Source organism: Orbicella faveolata, unplaced genomic scaffold (assembly GCF_042242905.1).
Source record: "Orbicella faveolata isolate gen_17 unplaced genomic scaffold, um_ofav_v1 contig_1, whole genome shotgun sequence".
NCBI classification, from domain to species: domain Eukaryota; kingdom Metazoa; phylum Cnidaria; class Anthozoa; order Scleractinia; family Merulinidae; genus Orbicella; species Orbicella faveolata.
This window is the reverse complement of record NW_028301536.1, coordinates 16,585,929-16,600,000: the sequence shown is the minus strand read 5'-3', so window position 1 is coordinate 16,600,000 and position 14,072 is coordinate 16,585,929. Positions and strand designations below refer to the sequence as shown.

The window sequence follows — 14,072 nt, the reverse complement described above, 5'->3', positions numbered from 1 at the left end:
ATGCATTATAAATTCAAAAATCGGTAGCCACTGAATATTTGAGTGATCGATTAACTACTATGCAATTCATCCTTTTCCGCGTACTTTTTCAGTTCTCTCTGTCCTTCTTAATTAGAATGCACTAAAGCTTGTTACATGTACTAGCTCGCGCTCGTCACTCGATACTGTGATTAGTTAGTTACAATTAAATGATTTGATAGTCCACGCCACGGTTGATCGAAGGCGAACAAAGGCCTCACTGTGAAAAACAAAAGCTTTTTTAAACAAATCTTCTGCATTTGATTTCTCTCCTTTTGCAATGTCAGTTCTACCAATCAGAAAACTTAAAAACAGATTAAAGCAAATGAAGGACATTTCTTCAGCAAAACATTTTACACTAGGAAACGGCATGATTTATTATAGCAACAGTGTTACCATTTTCTGTCGCTGCAGCAGAGTCGTTGGTCATGTTTACAGAAGCTGACATCTCTATAATCCTGCTTGATAAAAGAAAACATGGAGAGAAATGAGAAACAAAACTTAATGGCAATTGAGTGACTTTTAGAATCTTGAAATTACGTGTATACGTAAGCAGGAAATCAGTATTTATTAAAAAGCATGTATTCTATCTCAAATGCATTTATGTTATTCAATGTTTGTGAAACGTCTTACAAAAGAGAAGATCAGTTTTCCTTTTTCTGTAAATTAAGGAGAGTTGTCTCAGTTACCACTAATTTTACGAATTCTCGAGAGATAAATCAGAGTGCTATTATTAAATACTAAACTGAAACGTGATCTATAAGATACTGCAAAACGTTGGGCGATCATGGGGTCGGGTAAATGAATAATGTTACCAAAACTATATACAAAAATCAAAATATGAAATTCGGTAATTTACATAATTCAAGTGAAATAATCGCAGTTCAGTAGCAAGATCCACTGCTGTTCCTGTAAGAAAGTTACTTTTCCACCAGCAATATCTTTTAGTTAACTGCCTGAAATTCGTTCTGTGTTGAGGTACAACTAAAGATCGCGAAATGAATCAGTTTCAAAATATAAATTCGTAATGCAAAATATAATAACATAAAATAGTTATGACGTTGTAAAACCTCTTTTTAAATTTCATTGTTAAGTTCTGCCCTTGTATAAGCAGTTTTCCAACAAAGACTTAGTTCATACCTCTTCTTGTCATGTCTTCTTCAATTCACCCTATCTGATGTTATTACCATGACTTTTAAGTGCCTTTTAGTGTAAAAGTAGCCACGCTAAAAGTCGTTTCCGTACATGAATAATGCGCTTGTTTGAATTGAGTGGGCATGCGACACCTGTCACGAACAACTAATTAAATAAATGCATTTTTGCGTGGATAATCGAGAACACTTTAAATGTTTAAAAAAGTTTCATTCTTTGCCAGATTTACCGCAGCAGCTTAATGTTTCAAGTACAGCTTTTGTCAAATAAGTCTGGTAATAATTTACGCCAGTTCGAGGTTATGAGAATTTTAAATGATTGCATAATTATTACAGGAAATAGCCTGATATGTGCTAATATTTATAAAAACCGGAATCAGGTTAAAGTCGGCGAGACCGGTCCTTAAAAAGGGAAAGCATTCGTAGTTACGTTTATAATTTCTTTGAGCCTTAACTCTATCTTAATGAAAATCACTGCTTGATAGCGATTTGCAAAAGGTCGTATTATCCAGCGACGACATTAATTTGAAATCCTTAGATAAACACAGGAAGGAACCCTAAAATGGCTGGGCCCATTTACTGTGTTAATAGTTACTAACTAAATTTTAACCGATAGCGGCCGGCTAGACAATTTGTAGATATATATCTTAACTCAAGCAATTATTCCGCGAAACTGAGAAAGCGAATCGTTTCTGTATGGCTTTGTCTGAACAAACTGTGAGTCTTGTTACAGAGTTAAAGTCCACTGGCTTACCACAAAGAGTGTTGGCGCCAATGCAGGCATTTAATTTACCAGAAGAAAGTTTTGTCAATGAAGTATAGAAGAATATTTTATGATATTTTAGTAATATTTGTCTATCATATTGATAGCCGGTGTTTTTGACGGAAAATTATCTTTCAACCAAGGTATCGACTCTTACTGTCACTTCTTGACGAAAATTCGCATTCTAACATATTTTCTGTATCTTGTTAAATACATTTTCCTCCGTATTTTCAAATCTTTCGCTTTGATCTCCGTTGTTAAATTTATACATTTAATATCAGATGTACCTCTAGCTTACATTTAACTTTCTTTCTTTCTTTCAACAGTAGCCATGACTGGTGTCTTGTCGGCATGTACGTTTACTTTAGGAGCTTGTATATAATAACATCAGTAACTGCAGGATCACGAAAATCAACTACGGTATTTACACTTAAGATGAATAGCATCATTTTGCCTTCGCCTTTGCTGCCTCAGCTGCTCAAGGTGAAAGAAATGAAAGAATAAGCCTTACTGATATAGTGGTATAAATGGTTGCTCTTGTATAGAGGTTCTTAAAATAGAAAAAATGATTGGCAAAGCCTTCAGTTCTTCAGGCCAAGACAAAGGACCATAATCACGAGGTGGATGTGCATTGTACTAACAGTTGGTTGTGAGGTGGAGTTCTGCTAAAGCCATATTTGCCTCTAAAACATAACTTGATAAGGAATTGTCAGAGAGTAAATCATGAGATTGTTCACTAAGAGACTTTCTACAGTTAGTCACAAGTGTTTCCATGAAAGAACACGGAGGAAGCAAAAGAGCATGAAAGGCTCTTAACTGATGACCTGACCCAATAGACCCTTTTCAAAATGGCTACCAATTATTTATTCTCTTGGAAGTTTTAAAATTAGCCAGACCAAACTTGTTTTTGAGTCGATAGTTCAAAAGAATCTTTACTCTCAGACGAGTTTAGTGAGGCTAATTTTAATCCATACAACAGAATTTTAAATTGGCAGTTATTTATGAAAGGACCTCTATGACTTGTAATGTGGCTTAAGAACTGATTGGTTTAACTTCTCTGTTCTATTCTTATTAACCGTTCAAAGTCAAAGGCTGCACTTGGTATTGGTCGTTTAGAACTGCTCTCAAATTTCTCACGCACAAGAAGCATACATCTCGAGATAGAAACGTAAAAAATAGAACTGAATAACATTCGGTAGAATTTATTTTTTACCTTGCTGTCCAAGTTTCCAATGATCTGTGCCTCTCACGTAGAACTGAATGACAAAGTGGATCCCTTTTCATAACATAGAATAACCGGCGTAACGTTTGGTTGATGTCAGGCTGTAGCGCAGAACAACTCTAGAATTTCCCGCAAGAAAAGCTCTACGATAAGTTTGCACCTCGAACAGGGCTAGTACTGTCGTTAATTTCTTTACTCGACGTGAAAGTTATCTTAATGAACCACGATTCGGGACATTTTAAGCGTTAAAACGTGCAATACTCTGTTTAAATATGGATGATGGATGACTAATATGTCATTTACGAAACGAATATATAAATATTTGCTGTTTGAATAGTTCCAATTAGTGAAGGAAGGTAAATAAATGATAGCAAAAAAAACATTTAATTTTAAGATTTTCTCCTGATAGGCTTATTTTCCGGATGGTTTTCACGAGTGGCAAAAAGCCCTGTTAGTCCTACTCACGTTTTATTTGAATAGCTCGGTTTGTTTTAGCGGTCTGAGCATACTGCACTACACGTATAATAAAGAGACGAAGAATTAGATTAGTGAGGACAGCAGAGAGTTACACAAGCGAAAGCATACAAGTACGTGGAGAACGAGTGGAGACCTCTTTTCTTTCGTTGTTCTCACTGCGAATCATTGTGTAGCCTGAATTGCAGGCGTCTCCTTTTAAGTCTCACTCCCAAGAACCAGTAATACCGTCTGTGTCGTCACTACCCGAAACCGAGTTTTTTATTTTGATTGTTTTTTTTTTTAAACGTGGGAATTATTGTGCATAAAGCTGGCGAGGAGGGAATTCAAGTACGCGTACGCATAAAGTTCATCCTGTTCACGTTTGTCCCCTATGAAAAACTCCTGCAAATCATGCTTTTATATAGCATGACGCCGTGCTGCGAAACGGAGGCGGCGGAGAGGGAGGTTGGGAAAACATAAACTTTCCTTAAACTTTTTTAAAGAGAGCGCTGCTGCTTTTCGTATACTATCTGTTTAGTCTATGCTGTATTTCCTTCAGTAATAGTTTTCTTTCCAGTCTGCTTGAAACGGGCATTTTCCAATTGCGTTCGGAACGGCGTTTCTGGGTCTCTTGGGACTCTCATATTGACGCGAAATCAGCTAAGTCTCCATTTTTAAAACTACTACCTTCCTGGAACCCTCCATCCATACATTCGCGATAAACCCAACCTGTATTAGTTTTTAAGGCTTGGGGTATTGTCATGACCTGCTGTAAATAAAGACAGTGGAAGACTACGAACAGTCGGTTATTTTGTTCCTGAAATCCTCCTTGTGATTGGAAAACCCGAAGTTATATAAACCAGGGAAAGAAACGAGAAGGGAATGAGGCGAGACAGGAAAAAAACCTTTTCCTTCTTTCCGCGTCCGCACTTCTCGCCGCTCGATCGTTCTTTTGCTTTGCGTGAGTCGTGTATTCGCGCCGCATGCTAGGAAAAGAAAGGGACGACTCCAACTCTAAGCCAGTGGCCTGCATCCTTCCGACAGACTCATTTGCAAGCTGTTTATCTAAGAACTAATTGAATGTTGTTAATTACGCTTCCTACTGAGTGACCCCTCATAGATATAAACTATATATTCAAGGGCGACGCCAAAAGGTATGGTTACATAACCGTTCTGGTCTGAAATAGGGTATCTTATGTACACTTTGAACAGCAATTAACTATCATTTTAAAACAATCTATTTTTATCAGTGTTTTTAAACATAATTATAAAACTTAACATCGGGAATTTGAAGCAAACCGAAGCAATTTCTCTGCCGGATCTTGTCTGATATAGGGTTAGTGATATCACATAATTTGGTCTGAAATACAGTAAGAATTTCAAGAAGGCATTGCACATACTCCACTCAAATGTTCGGAAGGTAAAGCCGAGGAGAACACTCAACTTGAGAAATGAAACGATATGGTGCGATAATGGAAATGCTTTTTACAAAGCACTGACTTCTGAACTTTATTAAGTTATTAATGCAAGCAAGACAGGTATGGATACGGTTTTAATGAAGATGGTGTATTTCTTAAATTAATACAAATTACCGTTTACGTTACGTAATTCCCCAAATGAACTTTCGTTCACAAAAATGGTGCAAGCCACTGCACCAATTAAATTGTTTTTATTCTGGCATCTATCTTAAACATGTAAACACACACTGAACACAGACCATGAAATATTCACTGTTATTCTACCAAATAAACGTTCGTTCACAAAGGCAGCAGACCTCTTCCTGAATTAGACTAATGGTGGCTGCTATCTATAATACATGTATATACAGACTGTGAATTCCTTAATGTAATTTCTCCAAATGAACTTTCGTTCGCAAAAATGGTGTAACAGCCACCAATTAAATTTTTTCTATGCTGGTATCTATCTTATACATGTGTCTAAAAACTACTGATGAATGTAATTTCTCCAAATGAACTTTGCATTCACAAAAATGGCGAAAGCCACCAATTAAATTGCACTATACATAACGTAAACACTGTCCCTTTCATGTTATAAGACGATTCTTTAGAAATCCTTTCACAGAAGTCCTTAAACCTTTCTTGTTGCAGGTGTCATGATTCCAAACACATTATTTATTCTCATTTCAACTTTGATTTCTCACTGTTTAAATCCAGTAGAAAGCTACTTCCATGAATTTTCCCAGCACAGACGTATCTTGCGCACAGATTCACAGAGGACTTAGTGTCTTGTAATACATCAAAACCGAGATACAGAGTCTTATCAGTTCTAAACATCGAGAAAGGAGTTGACAGTACATGTACGTCGCCACACAGCAGAGCATGGAAATGTGTGTGTGGAAATTTGGATTTGCTTTTGATCAAACATTGTGTCGAGCTGTAGATACACTCCTCTCTCAACTGAAACTATGACTAGCTGAGAAATGAAATCCTAAACTTCTACCCTAATTAAGCTCCGATACCCAAACTACAGTCACTGTTGTGACTTTCATTGTTTAAACTTGATGAAATCTAAATGCAGTTTGCGTTAAAGCCTACTTGAGAATTGTCTCCTAAGCTAAATAGTTTTAATAAACTATTCTATGGTTCGCGTTAATCAGTTTCTACCACTCGGTAACTGTTCAGATGAGAACAGGTCGGCTTAAAACTGCAGGGCTAATCATTGTTTTTCTGGCACATTTCTTCAAACAGCAAGTCCTTGGAGGTAAAGAAGGAGGAAGTACCTCCAGGAACTGGGTAGGTGCAGGAGGACCATCATAGAATGTAAAGCACCAAAGAGATGCTATCCTGATAACCTGTTTTTGTCTAAACGATATACTGATATATATTACTTTGAACATTTTTTTTTTTATGTTCGCCTTGTTCAGATTACTGCTTAGTTCAGTGTGGGACTATGTACTTAACAGTGACTCCACCTTACCACACTTCTCCTTTACAGATTAAAGATCAAAAGAGGTATGTCAATAAACCACTGTGCTATATATTCAGTATGCGCATTCAAGTTCGTAGACATGGGGAAACCCAAGTTCGCTAAAGATAAAACTACTGTAAACAGACAAGATTAAAGCCTCCTCCTCTAGATTAAAAGCATTTGCAATGGCGAGGCGGGACCCAAACCCTGAGCTTTACATTGGAGTCATACACGCGAATCATTAGGCCACCGCGCTCCATTTTGGACTCAGTAAGAAAAACATGAGTTATTGACCCATAGGATGCATACAAGGTCAAAAAATAAATCTTAACTATCAACGTTCATCTTTTAAAGAGGTTGTATTGATATTACGTCTACCAAAACAAATCAGTGTTTCGAAATATTCCATTTTTCTCGCCGGTAATTTTGTTTCCCTCAGCTGCTCAAGCTACTATAATATGCTACTACAAAATTCAGTAAGGCTTCTTCCCTGTAAATAAAACTTTTGCCCTCCATACTCGATAGCAAACCTTCCTTCACTTTCCATCTTATGGCATGTTATACTCTTTATAAAATTAAATCCTGTTGCTTCATAGACGACTCTAAGGTGAGAACTCCTGCCACTTGATTTGTTCTTCTTGGCCAAGTCAGGTTAGGTCAGGTGTTTAGGCAATTTAGCGGGCAGTTGAAACGACGTAGACATGGCCACCAGCCGGCAAGCGTAGAAGCCAGCTCTCTGCGAAATTTGTCACTCATCAGGATATAAATGCAAGGGTTTATTGCGCTATTGGCATGCCCGAGCCAGATAAAGAATAATTCCACTTCAAGGGGTAACATGCCCTTTACATATAGATCAGGTCGTACGAACCAAAAGTAGTGATTGACATAATTCGGGAACCAACACAACGCAAATACGACGATAGTGACGACCAGAAGTCTCACAACTTTGCGTTTCGACTTTTCAGCTGCAGTGCGATTACTATCTGTTGCATTTCCGGGAATTATACGACGCACATTTTACGACAAATTAAGAAATAAATGACTATAATTATAGAAAGAGGAAGCGCGTAAAGCATGACAAAAACAATGCTGTGAAAGATCTTGAGAACGAGACGAGTTTCCTTAAAGGTTGGACCGTTTGGATCTTCCCAGGGCCAAACTTGAAGACATTTGTAAACGTTTCGAGATGAATTAAACTGGACTTGAAACAACATAGGATATGGCAGCATTAACACAAAAGACAGGATCCAAATGGTGCCTGACAAGATTTTCGGCTTTCGAAAGATCTTTTCTCTTAAAGGATAGAATACTGCGTAAAATCTATCGATTGAGACGAGCATCATTGTCAGTACAGTCGCCGCTATTGAGACCGGAATAACGTAGAACAAAGCCTTGCATGTTATGTTGCCCAGCATTCCTCCAATCCAGTCATTCAAACGGTAGAGAAAAGCCACTTGGAAAGGCATTACTGTTACAGTTAACAAGAGATCTGCAACGGCCATGTTAGCAATGAAGAGGTTTGTGACTCTATGAGATTGAGAAGACTTCTTTAACACTACGAACAAACCAAGGGTGTTACCCAATAGAGCAATGAGAAAAATCACTGCATACGCGAACGTCCAGCGAATCCTTCCATCTGCTGGAAGAGCAAACCACGGGGTGGCGACTGTGGGGCTGTGTGAAATGTTTGTTCCTGCAAAGAGCAACCGAAAATAACTGATAATTTGGGAGTTTCAGAACTCTTTGAAACTGTCAGTGTAGGTTACGACAGTGCGTAAAGTGCCATTCATGTACGGTCCGCGTTCGTTAGAGTGAACTAAAGTTTGTTACACCCTGGGTACTAGTTTTCTGATAACTTGAGGGAGGTGCTAATTGGAGAGCAAATGCTTATTACGGAGGAGCACTAACATCTGACGGGAGGAAAGTTTTCTTCTTGAGAATCAACTTCAAAATGTGATACAACACTAATGAACAACAACAGAAGAACTGTAGCAATAGGGCTTCTCAAGGTGCTTCGGAGACTGGGACTATTAAGGTTGTGACGTCAAAACAAGAACTTATGTCCACATAGCTTTTGTACATGTTCACCGTTTTGAACCAGAATTGGAATTACGGACGCTTGATTGCCTAATTCCTAGTGTATGTCCCTAAGTTTTTTCGTTGTCATTCGTTTGGTTCGAAAAATGTCGTCACAGCCTGACTAGTCCCAGTTCCTAATCCCCTGTGGTTTCCGACCCAGCCGTAAGTGAAATTTCACGTTTTTAGATGGCTGAAAAAACAACAATATCCATTTTTTGTTATTTCCATATCATGATCCCATGTAGATTTCATCAAGCAAATAAAAATACATCTGTCATATAAGCTGTAATTTCATTGCAATCGGATTTTGATGATCGAAATGCTAAAATTTCGAGCTTGGAAATAATAAATAACAGATTTACCATTTGCTCCCGTTGTGGTAGCGTTGTTCGTCATGTTTACAGAAGATGGCATCCTCGTGATCCTGCATAATTCAAATAAAACGTGACCAGAATATAAACATTCCAGGACTGCAAGAGGAGTTCTTGAAATTATTTAACTATGAAATATCGGTATTTACTTTAATTAAACAAGAATTCTCACATGAGCTAAATGCTTTATCAAAAACATGAATCTCATTCAGCAGTTTGAAACGTTTTGTAGAAGAGAAGATTAGCTTTCCTTGTTTCGCAAATTAGCGATCCGCTTCTAATTTTCCTGAAGGGACGCCAAAAAGCCCGGTGTGAATATGATTACTCCCTCGCTTTAGTGTTTTGCTTACCAGTAACAATGCACGCTCAAATGACCGGTAACCAATCAGGAGCCGAGAGAGAAAATAGGCTATTGTTTGGAGAACAATGGATGCTATTGTTTTCCAAATCCAAGATGACGTCTTGAAAAATCGGACCAATCCGGAACCGAATTAAGAATTCAAGATGGCGGCGACCACGAAAGTCGGCCATGTTGGAAAACAGCCCACCAGCCTCGAGAGAGGACCTGGGATCGGTCTCACGGATTTCCATGGCGACACAAATCACGCCAGGGTCACGCAAAAAATGTCATGCAACTTCAAACTCGATACTTACAGTGTCCTGTGGTCCTAAACGACAGAGGTCCGTCCGGCAAGTGGCCATGATGAAAACTGAGAGACTTGGGTCCGAAATAAACACATCCGAGGATTAAGAGTGAAGTGACGGGTCTCGAATCACACTTATATACCTTTCTATTCGTTCCAAAGCATCCTGGGACGTTGACCTCATCGGGAACCAATCCTAGACTTGCCCCACTCCCTTCGCGGTCCAAGGGGTAAAAATGGGGGCGAGGGGGTACTCCCCGTTCCAAAGCATGGTGGGACGGTGACATCATCGGGAACCCAATCCTAGACTTGTCCCACTCCCTTCTCGACCGAAGGGATAAAAGACTACTAGGATTGACCCCCGAAGTAGATGAGTTCAAGGACAAATGTTCCATCTGTCAAGGCGACCTTGTCATTGACTCCTTGACTCGATGAAGTGCGAAAACTTATTGCTGTGTGAAATGTTTGAACAAGAGATGTTTGCAACAGGAGTTACAATACTCAGATAAGTGCGGACATTGCAAAACCTCAAATCCTCGGGGGAATGAAGATGAGGAACAACTTACACCTTGGGAGGAGGTGGTACGCGAGAGGATTACCAACGCAACGAATGCCATCAATAGGTATCGGCAAGGGGGACGGCCTTATCATATTCACAATCGTAATATTGTTTCGTGGAGGACCTTGCCGTACCACGCGAATCTTTCCATCTGGTTTGAATTTTATACAAGACTCACCATCTTCGTGCAGCAAAGGCGAAACGCTGCCCTGTACATCCATGCTTATGTCAACTTGCCGTGGACGACCATTACTCAATCAATAAGACAGACGGTGTATAGAATGTTCAGTAGAAACATCCCCACGGAAGTAATGCTCTGCGTACGCGAAGTAAAGTTTAGGTTATTGTTCCTGTCGTGGCTGCATTACGACGCTGAGGATGAAGTGACTATCAACAGATTAACTCTTTAGTCATTCTTTTCACCTCCTCCCCCCCCCCCCCCCCCCCCCCGATTTACCCTGAAGACACAGCTTGGGTGTAACGTGTAACTTTTATTGTAACTCAAAAAACTCGCAAAAAAAACAAAACAAAGAGTCTGAGTCTTTACAACGTTTATTGAATAATGATGATAAAAATAATAACATGAACTCCAAAAGAGAATTGATTACAATTTTTAACTTTTTAAGTCTTGACCGTCGGTATTCCACAAAGTCTTGGGAACTAAACTCGTTTCCAGTTTCACAGACTCTTGGTCCCTGGCCCTAAAACGCACGATATTCTGCCCTAGTTTTCTTTGCTTTAGGTCACGAAGTCTTTGCCTGATCCGTTCCTTATTCTTGGCATAATAACTTCTCCAATATTCGTTGATCCGTTCCCTGTTGTTTTACAGTATTGTCTTCGGTAATTTCTGATGTGCTCTTTGTTCTGTTGACAATAGGCTCTCTGTCTGCTGGCGAGTCGTTCCTTGTTGTCTTCGTACCATCTTTTACGACGGGTTTTGAGAATCCCGACGTTCTCTGCACGATATCTCTTTTGTTGGACCAGGATTTGATGTCTGTTCTTGGCATAATATTTTTTGTGATAGGCCATTTTACAGACAACCCTGATCCACTGCTTTGAGAACTATGTTTTTCGTTACGAATTCTACTGTCTGCACGAGCGAATAGTCTATGACAATATCGACAATAAAGGGACATGACTCCTTGCTAGTTTGACTCAAAATGAATTGAGGCAGTTAATGCCTTAGTTTTATACATGGTTAATAATGGAGTTGACGAGTGTGGTGGAGGTGGGGTAGGTGGTGTGATGGCGGCGGTGGTGGTGATGGTGGTGGTGATGGTGAATCTGGTGGTGGTGTAGGTCGTGGATGTGGCGGTGGTGGTGAATCTGGTGGATGTGGTGGTGGTGAATGTGGTGGGTTGGTGGATGTGGTGGTGGTGGTGGTGGTAAATATGGTGGTGGTGGTGTAGGTGGTAGTGGTGGTGGTGGTGGATGTGGTGGTGGTGGATGCGGTGGATGTGGTGGTGATGTAGGTGGTGGTGGATGTGATGGTGGATGTGATGGTGGATGTGGTGGTGGATGTGGTGGTGGTGGATGCGGTGGTGGTGGTCTAGGTGGTGGATGAGGCTGTGGTGGTGAATGTGGTGGATGTGGTGGTGGTGGTAAATGTGGTGGTGGTATAGGAGGTGGTGCTGGTGGTGAATGTGGTGGTTGTGATGGTGCATGTCGTTTTGGTGGTGGTGGTGAAGTGGTGGTGGTGGTGGTGGTGGTGAAGTGGTGGTGGTGGTGGTGAAGTGGTGGTGGTGGTGGTGAATGTGGTGGTGGTGGTGGTGGTGGTGGATGTGGTGGTTGTGATTGTGGTGGTGGTGGTGGTGTAGGTGGTGGTGGATCTGGTGGTGGATGTGGTAGTGGATGTGGTGGTGGTGGTGGTGGTGATGGTGGTGGTAAATGTGGTGGTGGTGGTGGTGGTGGTGGATGCGGCGGTGGTGGATGCGGTGGTGGTGGATGCGGTGGTGGTGGTCTAGGTGGTGGATGTGGCTGTGGTGGTGAATGTGGTGGATGTGGTGGTGGTACAGGGGGTGGTGGTGGTGGTGAATGTGGTGGTTGTGATGGTGCATGTGGTGGTGGTGGTGGTAAATGTGGTGGTGGTGGTGAATGTGGTGGTGGTGGCGGTGGTGGTGGTGGTGGTGGTGGTGGATGTGGTGGTGTAAATGTGGTGGTGGTGGTGTAGGTGGTAGTGGATGTGGTGGTGGATGTAATGGTGGTGGTGGTAAATGTGGTGGTGGTGAATGTGGTGGTGGTGCAGGTGGTGGTCGTGGTGGTAAATGTGGCAGTGGTGGATGAGGTGGTGGTGGTGTCGTAAGAGATGGTATGAAAACAAGTAACGACTCGCCAGCAGCCAGATAGCCTATTATCAACAGAACAAGGAGCACATCAGAAATTACCGAAGACAATACTGTAAAAACAACAGGGAACGGATCAACGAATATTGGAGAAGTTATTATGCCAAGAATAAGGAACGGATCAGGCAAAGACTTCGTGACCTAAAGCAAAGAAAACTAGGGCAGAATATCGTGCGTTTTAGGGCCAGGGACCAAGAGTCTGTGAAACTGGAAACGAGTTTAGTTCCCAAGACTTTGTGGAATACCGACGGTCAAGACTTAAAGAGTTAAAAATTGTAATCAATTCTCTTTTGGAGTTCATGTTATTATTTTTATTATCATTATTCAATAAACGCTAGAAAGACTCAGACTCGTTGTTTTGTTTTTTTGCGAGTTTTTTGAGTTACAATAAAAGTTACACGTTACACCCAAGCTGTGTCTTCAGGGTAAATGGGGGTGGGGGGGGGGGGGGGATGAAAAGAATGACTAAAGAGTTAATCTATTGATAATCATTTCGTCCTCAGAGTCGTATTGCAGCCACGACAGGAACAATAACCTAAACTTTACTTCGCGTACGCAGAGCATTACTTCCGTGGGGATGTTTCTACTGAACATTCTATACACCGTCTGTCTTATTGATTGAGTAATGGTCGTCCACGGCAAGTTGACATAAGCATGGATGTACAGGGCAGCGTTTCGCCTTTGCTGCACGAAGATGGTGAGTCTTGTATAAAATTCAAACCAGATGGAAAGATTCGCGTGGTACGGCAAGGTCCTCCACGAAACAATATTACGATTGTGAATATGATAAGGCCGTCCCCCTTGCCGATACCTATTGACGGCATTCGTTGCGTTGGTAATCCTCTCGCGTACCACCTCCTCCCAAGGTGTAAGTTGTTCCTCATCTTCATTCCCCCGAGGATTTGAGGTTTTGCAATGTCCGCACTTATCTGAGTATTGTAACTCCTGTTGCAAACATCTCTTGTTCAAAAATTTTCCACAGCAATAGGTTTCGCACTTCATCGAGTCAAGGAGTCAATGACAAGGTCGCCTTGACAGATGGAACATTTGTCCTTGAACTCATCTACTTCGGGGGTCAATCCTAGTAGTCTTCGACTTCTTCTCACTTCGATTTCGTAAGTCAACAACTTTGTTTGCTCCCTTTCAAAATGTGTGAAGGTTTTATATAGCAGACTAAGAGGGACCACTCCCTCATCCCTATTTTATCCCTTCGGTCGAGAAGGGAGTGGGACAAGTCTAGGATCAGGTTCCCAATGAGGTCACCGTCCCACCATGCCTTTTACCCCTTCGACCGCGAAGGGAGTGGGGCAAGTCTAGGATTGGTTCCCGATGAGATCAACGTCCCAGGATGCTTTGGAACGAATAGAAAGGTATATAAGTGTGATTCGAGACCCGTCACTTCACTCTAAATCCTCGGATGTGTTTATTTCGGACTCAAGTCTCTCAGTTTTCATCATGGCCACTTGCCGGACGGACCTCTGTCGTTTAAGACCACAGGACACTGTAAGTATCGAGTTTGAAGTTGCATGACATTTTTTG

General features: G+C 41.0%; 1 protein-coding gene, 1 long non-coding RNA gene and 1 pseudogene across 4 annotated transcripts in view; 1 reads left to right on the top strand and 2 right to left on the bottom strand.

The window, feature by feature from the left end:
- LOC110045707 (orexin receptor type 2-like) overlaps positions 1-3,493 on the bottom strand; it is a 7,205-nt gene extending 3,712 nt beyond the window's left edge. The window contains exons 1-2 of one of the 3 annotated variants that reach the window (XM_020751323.2): positions 3,146-3,493; positions 415-479 (exon numbers count right to left, since the gene is read on the bottom strand). In XM_020751323.2, coding sequence (XP_020606982.1) covers positions 415-479; positions 3,146-3,216 — 136 coding nt within the window. In that variant the 5' untranslated portion in view covers positions 3,217-3,493. Of the gene's footprint in view, positions 1-414; positions 480-1,158; positions 1,862-3,145 lie in introns of those variants that run through there. The other 2 variants (XM_020751325.2, XM_020751326.2) reach the window with 2 other exon arrangements.
- On the top strand, positions 1,853-3,536 carry LOC149118244 (uncharacterized). Its single transcript, XR_016208077.1, has 2 exons — positions 1,853-2,075; positions 2,259-3,536. It is a non-coding gene; the product is annotated as an uncharacterized LOC149118244 (long non-coding RNA).
- A 3,571-nt stretch (positions 3,537-7,107) lies between these two features.
- Positions 7,108-9,031, bottom strand: LOC149118243 (prolactin-releasing peptide receptor-like; annotated as a pseudogene).
- Between the last annotated feature and the right edge of the window lie 5,041 nt (positions 9,032-14,072).